We start from the raw sequence: 9,614 nt of genomic DNA on the forward strand, positions 1-9,614 counted from the left end.
TTGTTATGCACAAGAACAAATTATGACGAATAATCACCACACCCAAATTTAAAAAATAAAAAAAAATATTGTAAACAGAATTTAAAAGAGTAGATATTTATTAAAAGCATGTTAATGTGCAAATTTACAACAGGGTACAAAGAACAAAGGGCTATTTAATAGTGCAAATGTCACTATTTACATTGACATCAAAACATTTATTTGTATGATTACATTTAATATCTAATATACAATGAAGAGTCACAAAAGTTTATTTTTTTTTTTTAAATCACAGGTTCACTATTATGCATCAGGTACATTTTCTGTACTGTGAACTCATTACAACGAAAGTAAATCGGCAAAACCCGTTGACAAACCTAATTGATTTTTTTTTATCTGTTTAACAAACAGAACGCCAAAACACATAATTAAATAAAAATTTAAAGATTATTATTTAGTGTTAAGGCTCATTAAAGACCACAGTCCAATGGCGTCCAGGCAACTCTGGTTTGGACTGGTCAAATACTAAATAAAATCTCTACTTAAAATTCCTGTTTGGGTGCAGTTGTAAACTGAAATGTCTTGACTAAACTTGTCAAAGAACAAGTGTAATTGACATAATCATCTTTAAAGCTTGGCTTTGGGAGTCCGCTCCAGGACAGTCTTCATGTCTACCAGAGCATCCTCTAGCCCTTGGGCCATATGTGCTGCGTTAGTGTCCTGGCAGCTGTTGAAAGCAGAGACTGCAAAGTTAATGTGGGTATCCATAGGGTTGTAGCACACACCATAACCGTCTGGTACCACCGGGCCAAAGCACATCACACAGTCAGTTTTAGCTGGCACCTGGGAGTGAAAGAGTGGAAAAATTAAAAGTACAATTCAATCATATGTAAGAAGATGAGTTTTACATGATCTGGTGATTTTAGTTTAACAGCAATATCATTTTAGCAGTGACCAGAGAGCTGTTTGACAGTACCTGGCTGGTGGAGAGGTTGTAATGCAGTGCCACAGCATATGAGGTATCCATGAATATCTCCGGCAGGGCAGCCAGGTCCTCAATAGCCTGCAATTTCAGTCCGAGCAAATGTCTGTCGATGGCTTGACCTCGGATTGCCTGCACATCCACACACAGGATGGAGAATGAGGAATATACTTAGTCCAGAACAATAATTAAATACACATCCTTACTGTTGATCAGCTGAACATCACCAGTATGTATTTACTCACCATGTCTGTGTAAGCTCTGTGTGCTTTAATTGCTTTTTCCAGCAGAGCCACTTTCTCTGTGTTCTGTCAATCAAAGTGAGATGAGTTACATTTTCTTTCATGCTGGATCAAATGTACACATGCAATAATAGGATGATTTTAATATTGATAATCAAAAAAGCAAGCTCCATAGCAAAATATTTATAAAGTGATGTAAACTATGGTTTAAAAGTTTGGGATTGGTAGAAGTTTTAAAGGGATAAATCACCCCAAAATGAACATTTTGTCATTAATTACTCACCCTCATGTTGTTCCAAACTTTTAAGACCTTCATTCAACTTTGTAGCACAAATTAAGATATTTTTAATGAAATCTGAGAGCTTTCTGGCGCTGCATTAACAGCAACGCAACTGACACATTCAAGGCCCAGAAAGGTAGCACGGACATCATTAAAATAGTCCATGTGATATCAGTGGTTTAACCTTACTTTTATGTGAAGCTATGTGAATACTTTTTGTGCACAAAGAAAACAAAATTAATGGCTATTTAACAATTTCTTCTCTTCCGTGTCAGTCGTGGCTGTCAAACAAGCGTCTGACAAGGAAGAAAAAAATGAATATAGTAATTTTTCTTTGCTTTCTTTATGCACAAAAAGTATTCTCGTAGCTTCATAAAAGTAAGGTTGAACCACTGATGTCACATGGACTATTTTAATGATGTCCTTACTACCTTTCTGAGCCTGGAACATCTCAGTTGCATTGCTGTTTGTGCAGGGTCGGAAAGCTCTCGGATTTCATCAAAAATATCTTAATTTGTCCTTTGTCTTTGTCGTACGGTTTTGGAACGACATAAGGGTGAGTAATTAATGACATAATTTTTATTTTTGCGTGAACTATCCCTTTAACTTCTTTCCAAAAAAACAATATACCCACAAACTTTTGAACTGTAGTATAATGTGAATTCAACTCTCATGTCTACTAGAGTTGACCGTACATGTTTGGCTGGGTCATCCATGGCCTTGACGAAATTGGCTGAGTCAATGGTGGCTGAGCGTATAGTGTCTGTTCGGCCCAGTCTGAACATGCGGAGGGAAGCGCTCTCATAGGTAGGACAACAGCGCTTGTAAATCCTGAAACAGTTAAGTCTGTGAATCAACTGAATAAGCTAAATGATCATTAACTTCTTATTAACAAGAGAAGGATGTTACAGTTAAGAAATAATTACCGCAAATACCATTAATGGCAGTGCTGGTAGTTTACCTGTAGTACGCCAACTGGAGAGCCACCTGAATAAAAGCATCAGGGCTCATCTTCTGCGACTTTGGGAAGTCTTTGCCAAAATGAGGAAACACATTGACTTTCACGTCCAAGTCATGCACCATGCTGCATAGAAGGAGAACAGAACCTTCAAACCTTCAACAAGTTGTTTATCCAATCAATCAATCAATCAATCAATCAATCAATCAAAATGTGGGATATCTCAATTTCTTACATGTTCATGTTTTGTTTGGCATCCTCAATGTCATTTTTGATCTCTGGTGTGATGGTGAAACGAAGCTTCTGAGGCATACGCAGTGGGACCATTGGGGTACGGACCATCTCTGACTTCTTCCTGTAAAATGATGTCGTAAATCTTAGCTGCGTAAGCCATGCTTACAATCTTGCCATGGGAAAACATTTTTTTTTTACATTTCATCATTGTTAATCTTACATGTATTCCACCACATGGTCGATCAGTGACACGATGGGAGGGCCCTCAGCTGGGGCGTGTTCATAGATCAGCCCACATGTCCCGTCCTCTCCAATAATAAACTACAAACAGTATTAATCATGACAGTATCAGGATCTTGTACTTGATCTATTTATGCGTCAACATCAGTGATTTAGGCTTAATTTTCTCAGTTAGAATCCTCACACAACGCATGGGGGGTCTAACCTGCAATGTTTTGTCGAACCAGCGATTTCCGCTATTCCACCTGCTTCCCCCTCCATGCAGCATCTGAACTCCAGCACGGGTGCGATACATGTCATCAGACGCCCGTGGCATGGGAGCGTCCAGACAGACCGTGAAGATACTCTTCTGAATGGCTCTCACAGACTCCTTATTTGTTTTATCTGAAAGCGACACAAAAAACGAGAGGGCGATCAGGCAAAAACATCACATCACAATTTTTTTCAGCAAAATCACGATTATTTGATTATTATGTTGGTTTTACTATATCCCAAGTTGACTGAGCAGAACAGACAAACCGATTTCCTTATTTTAAAAACAAAGCATTACAAGGAAACAAAATCTTAAATTAAAAAGAATAGCAGACATTTAGGCCAAAGTGGCCTTTGGCATAAATGTCTGCCATTCTTTCACTTTACCTACTCAATTTACAGGCAAGAATCCTTTTTTCTTTCAACTATTTACTTTCACTTTAAACATAACCAACTGTGCTTATATGTAAACTGTGTATTTTTAACAATTTTAGCACAGTCAGATGCAAAAGATAACTTAGTCCAGTAATCAGGTGCTGTTTGATACCCCTACCCTAAATTTAACCCTAATCCTATTTTTTTTTTATGAACTGAAAGCTTGTAGAACATTATTCTATTATATCTGTAAAATGATAAATGTCAGATCAATTAAATGTGTCTTGGCTGAATATACAGTCAAACCCGAAATTGTTCATACCCCTGGCAAATTCTGACTTAGTTACTTTTATTCAACCAGCAAGTTTTTTTTTTTTTACAAGAACCATGACTGTCCACAAACCGACAGCAGAGAGCTTCTGTTTTTCACCTGTTGAGTTGATTAAAACAGCTGTTCCCAATGAATCAGGGTAATTAGGATGCTTTAGAACTGCTTGGACTATTTGGAATGGTATAGAACTTTGGATTTTCCCATAGACTGTGACAGTTTGCAAAGGTTATGAATAATTTTGGACATGCCACTTTTTGTTCAAACGTAAATAAAAGCTGAGAAATACTTTTTTCCACAAATACTACTGTCAGGATTTACTAAAAACGTGCAGTGAAGAATTATCAACGAAAAGTCGTGGACAGTTATTTTGCGCCTGACCTTATTGAATATGCATTTGTAAGAGTTTCGCTTTCAGACACAAAATTTATGGGAGCAGAGTATTAAAATGAATCACGCAACGTGAGCTACAAATATTTGCACTCATCAAATTACTGGTATTATTTAATGCCCAAAATGTCTTAAAGCAGGCAGTAATTTGCGCTGCTCTTGGTAGACTGCGCTAGTCATTATGGAAATGATATGCTGTGTCTGTTTTCTTTAATGTGTGCATTGTCAGTAAATCACACCCAGAATTTTCCCCTCCCATCAGCATTTTTTTGGAATTGCATTCTGACACTAATTTGCCCTGTTTAGTAAATCTGGCCCTAATATGTATAGCTAAAAATAAAAATTGTTGGCAGTGCCCACCCTTAATAAGGTTGTTGTAAGCTTTGCCCCAGCTGTTGCGATGGTTGGAGGTGAGGATGCCAACAGGCTCTTTGTTGGTCTGTAAAGAAGAGTTCCAGATCTTCTCCAGCTGAATGTAGATCTGGTCTACGGTCAGTGGCGTGCCATCACTGTTGTATACATCCAGCACAAAGAACTGCATAACGAGATAAAAAGAACAAGTTAAAAAGATGCTTCATTATCAAGTAGTAAGTTGTATTGTACTAACAGATCCTAATTTAAATGTTTTCTTTAATTCACCTATCACAAGTTACTTTTGAAACAGGGACTGTTATATTTTGGAACAGGCACTGACCTGAAAGTTGTGCACTACAGTGATATGTGTGGGGGGTCTCTTGTCCAAGGCATAGTTGACCACGCTGTCCCTCTTTGTTCCTGGGATCCGGCAGGACGAGAGCACCTGATAGTACTGGTTCATACAGAGTGGCTTTCCGCCTAGATACTCCAATGGCAATGCTTCACTAATCAAAAAGGAAAGACATTATGTCTGACTGGACCATCTGAACTTTATACACTCAAGCATTCAATCAATAGTAATAGAGAACTGAATGACTTATGATTGTACAGGCAAAGTAGGTAATATGTCACTCACTTGTCAATCATGCTCTTGAAATCTAAAACTCCAGCGATTAATTTAGCAGCATATCTGTGAGGAAAAAAATACTTCTTACAGTCATTTTGAACAAGTTTAACACCAATGAATTATTCTACTTTAAATACAGTAGCGCCTGCTGTGCCTTTGCTGATCTGTGACCAGTTTTAGCAGTCACATGTGAAAGCTGTCATTATAGTTAATGTGGGGAGACTGGCTTTAGGCCAGCACTTTACTGAGAGCAACAGTTTGCACTCTCAACTTGACTCAACTTGGCAAGAGAGGGTTAGTCTGTATAAAGGTCATCATAGAAGTAACTGAAAACAACTGCTTCACCCTGCAGTAAAGCCACTATGGGTCACTGTCTGTGGATTTAATTCAGGTGAATGACCGCTGAATAATATTTATGTTTTAAAGTTCTTGTAACTGGCAAACTGGCAGTAGCAACACCAAGGCCGTGGTTTTGATTCCCAGAGGGAGCACAAATACTGAGAAAATGTATACATTTTAAAGTAAAATATATTAATAAATATATAAAATTAAAAAACACAAAAATAAAGTGCGACTTCAATTTGGGTCATAAATATCTATAAATGTATTTGTTAAAATACAAATATATTTTATATATAAATACATAACATAAAGTGTTTTTCACTGCATGACTTTTATCAGTTTTATAGCTATCTATACATTTATTTGATCCAAAATATAGAAAAAGCAGTAATATTGTGAAATAGTTTTACTATTTAAAATAAAGGAAGGAAAGGAAAGGAGGTGACGTGAGGCCAAGTGTGGTGACCCATACTAGGAATTTGTGCTCTGCATTTAACCCATCCAAGTGCACACACACAGTAGTGAACACACACACCGTGAACACACACCCAGAGCAGTTGGGGGATCGGTGCCTTGCTCAAGGGACTCACCTCAGTCGTGGTATTGAGGGTGGAGAGAGTGCTGTACATTCACTCCCTCCACCTACAATCCCTGCCGGACCTGAGACTCGAACCCGCAACCTTTGGGTTACAAGTCCGACTCTCTAACCATTAGGCCACGGCTGCCCCCATAACTGGTTTCTATTTAAATATATTTCAAAATGTAATTTATTTCTGTGATTTCAAAGCTGAATTTGTAGCATCATTACTCCAGTCACACAATCCTTCTGAAATCATTCCAATATTTAAATGCTCAAAACACATTTATTATGTTAAAAACCGAGTAGACTTTTTTCAGGTTTCTTTGATGAATAGAAAATTCAGAGGAACAGCATTTATCTGAAATAGAAATCTTTTGAAACATTATAAATTTCTTTATCATCACTTTTGATTAGTTTAAAGCATCCTTGCTAAAACAAAAAAGTATTAATTTCTATAATTTCTTTCCCCCCCCAAAAATGATACTGACTCCAAGCTTTTGAATGTTATATTGGATAATGTTTCAAAAGCTTTTTATTTTAGATAAATGCTAATCTTTGGATCTTCTATTCATCAAAGAATCCTGAAAAACAAATTATGCAACTGTTTTAAATAATAATAATAATAATAATAATAATAATAATAATAATAATAATGTTTCTTGAACAGCAAATCAGCATATTAGAATGATTTCTGAATGATCATGTGACACTGCTGAAATTCAGCTTTGATGAAATAAAATATATATTAAAATTGAAAAGTTATTTTAAATAGTAATAATATTTCCAATTTGTACTGTTCTTGCTGTACTTTGGATCAAATAAATGCAGGCTTGGTGAGAAGAGACTTTAATAATCTTCCTGTTCAAAACCTTTTGACTAGTAGTGTGTATTCATATCTTACAATATAAAAATGTTAGACTTTAAGTAAAATATAGTGTTCAGGTTCATAAATATGTATTAAAAAAACTATTTGGGTATTTTAAGCAAAATATATTAACAAATAAATATAAATAAAACATTTTTTTTAAATCACTGTATGAGAATCAATTTCTTTTAAAACTGTGTAGACACACTGGTCTGACCTCATTTGGCCTTGACAATCACTGAACTCCATACGGGGAAGGACGACCCCAGGACTTGAATGGACAACAACAGGCATCCGGTAATCTAGGTAGGCTATTTGTAACCACCAGTCAGAGAGCTAGCAGTGGAAAAGATAGAGAGACAATTGAGACACAAAAATAAGGCCATTAAAAAAAGCTAGTCTGGCCGATCACAATGGGCACAAGTTTTTACCCAGTTTTCCAGCTTCTTCGCTCGTTGTTCCAGGCCTTTCTGTAGTCTCTCTCCTACACCACCTGGCTTCTGAAACTCCTCCAGCAGTTTCCGGGTTTGATTCAACTCCTCTGGGTCCACGATGGGGGTCAGGGCAGCCAGATAGCGTTCGCATGTTTGTTGCAGTGGTGGCACTGGAAGCTTAGGAAGACTCTCCTGGTGGGCCAAGTATCGACCAGCGATTCGTGTCACTGACACTGGCTTTACCAGGCCGGAGGGTTTCACCATGCCAGCCTTGACCTAAAAATATCCCAAATGATATAACACCAGCTGTATTACATTATAGATGATAAAGATGCATAGATATAATATAGCTTTTGTATATATTATAATAACCTTTTAGTTCAGTTTCACCTTGGAAATAGATCGTATGTGACCACAAAACCAATCATAGTAGCATGGGTATATTTGTACCAATAGGCAAAAATACACCGTATGAGTCAAATTTATAGATTTTTCTTTTATGCCAAAAATTATTAGGATATTAAGTAAAGATTATGTTCCATAAAGATATTTTGTAAATATATCAAAATATCATTTTTGATTAGTAATAAGCATTACTAAGAACTTAATTTGGACAACTTTAAAGGCGATTTTCTCAGCATTTTGATTTTTTTGCACCCTCAGATTCCAGATTTTCAAATTACCCTTTTTGACTGGTTTTATGGTCCAGGGTCACATATATGATATTTTGGCATTGCTCTTAGTCTTTGTAAACATTATTATATTAGTCCTAATAAATTACACAAGTATACATTAACAAGCTAATATAGCCAAACATTTATAAATAACTGGAAATGTTATATGTAATACTCAAATGTAAAACACATGAGTCAGCACATGACTACCAATGCAACATGTAATATAATTCTTCCGCTGTCATTAAAAACTAAAGAGCTTTATTAGAGACTATTTACACATTCACACGATTTGTTAGGTGCATTTATAAGTATTTAAACAACTGTCAGTGAACACTGTTTCTATCACTGCCATGAACTGTGTCGGCACTTCCTACTGTCCTTAGCACTACCGCTAAGTATAAACAACCTGAATGTCAATAATGCACTCGGCTCAGGCTGTCAGCTAACCTTGTTTATGTCAAATAAACGTTCAAACTATGTTTAAAATCTCAGCCATTTGTATTGGTTTACTCACCATCGTCCTGGCAAGAATGCCCAACATAACTGAAGTTCACTTAAACGCCCCCAAATCAAGGCCTGAGAGGAGGGACAGAAATGATCAGTTGCGGTCAGAGTCCACCGAGTGTGAGCTGCAGAAATACCATGAGCGCCATCACTGTTGCGCTGCTGCAATTCACCGCTAGTCGGCGGTGGACTGACAAAAACAAAGCCAAGCCCCTTTTGCGTCATTATCAGTGTTGCCAAGTCTGTGGTTTTTCCACAGACTTTAAAGGGATAGTTCACCCAAAAATGAAAATCAGCCCATTATTTACTCATTGTCTAGGCATCCTATGTGTATATGACTTCCTTCTTTCAGATTAATGCAATCGCAGTTATTTTAACAATTATTCTGGCACTTCCAAGCTCTATAATTGCAATGGGTGGGTGTTTTTTGTCAACAGTCCAAAACAAGGCCAATAAAGTGCATCCATCCCTAAAGGAACAGTCCACTTTTTTTGGAAATAGGCTCATTCTCCAACTCCCCCCGAGTTAATAAATTGAGTTTTACCATTTTGAAATCCATTCAGCCGTTCTCCTGTTCTGGCGATATCACTTTTAGCATAGCTTAGAATAGATCATTGAATCCTACTATGATATTACTCCACCTGCTTCGGCCATATTAAGGCAGCAAACTTCCTTGACTATTACACCGGAATGGGAGTGTAGTTCCTAATCTTGTTATCGGCCTAGAAAATCACAGCTTTACATTTTCTACCGGTATTACGTACACAATATAACTACAGAAGAGTCAAGTTTTAAATAGGACAAATTAATATCAAAACTCGTTGGTCATTTTTGAACGTGATGCGATTGGTCTAATAGGATTCAATGATCTATGCTAAGCTATGCTAAAAGTGATATCGCCAGAACAGGAGAACGGTTGAATTGATTTAAAAACTCAGCTTATTAATTCGGGGGGAGTTGGAGAATGAGC

At 36.9% G+C, this 9,614-nt stretch overlaps 1 protein-coding gene across 1 annotated transcript; it reads right to left on the reverse strand.

Moving 5' to 3' along the window:
- Nucleotides 1-80: 80 nt before the first annotated feature.
- Nucleotides 81-8,798, reverse strand: crata (carnitine O-acetyltransferase a). Its single transcript, XM_073839700.1, has 14 exons — nt 8,655-8,798; nt 7,461-7,739; nt 7,247-7,365; nt 5,252-5,305; nt 4,955-5,120; nt 4,621-4,795; nt 3,121-3,299; nt 2,896-2,996; nt 2,677-2,796; nt 2,445-2,567; nt 2,179-2,314; nt 1,207-1,269; nt 956-1,093; nt 81-822 (listed from the first exon to the last, which is right to left on the reverse strand). The coding sequence occupies exons 1-14, from the start codon at nt 8,679-8,681 to the stop codon at nt 607-609; spliced, it is 1,896 nt and encodes a 631-aa protein (XP_073695801.1). The 5' UTR covers nt 8,682-8,798; the 3' UTR covers nt 81-606.
- Between the last annotated feature and the right edge of the window lie 816 nt (nt 8,799-9,614).

The sequence above is a fragment of the Garra rufa genome, chromosome 5 (genome assembly GCF_049309525.1).
Source record: "Garra rufa chromosome 5, GarRuf1.0, whole genome shotgun sequence".
Taxonomy (NCBI): domain Eukaryota; kingdom Metazoa; phylum Chordata; class Actinopteri; order Cypriniformes; family Cyprinidae; genus Garra; species Garra rufa.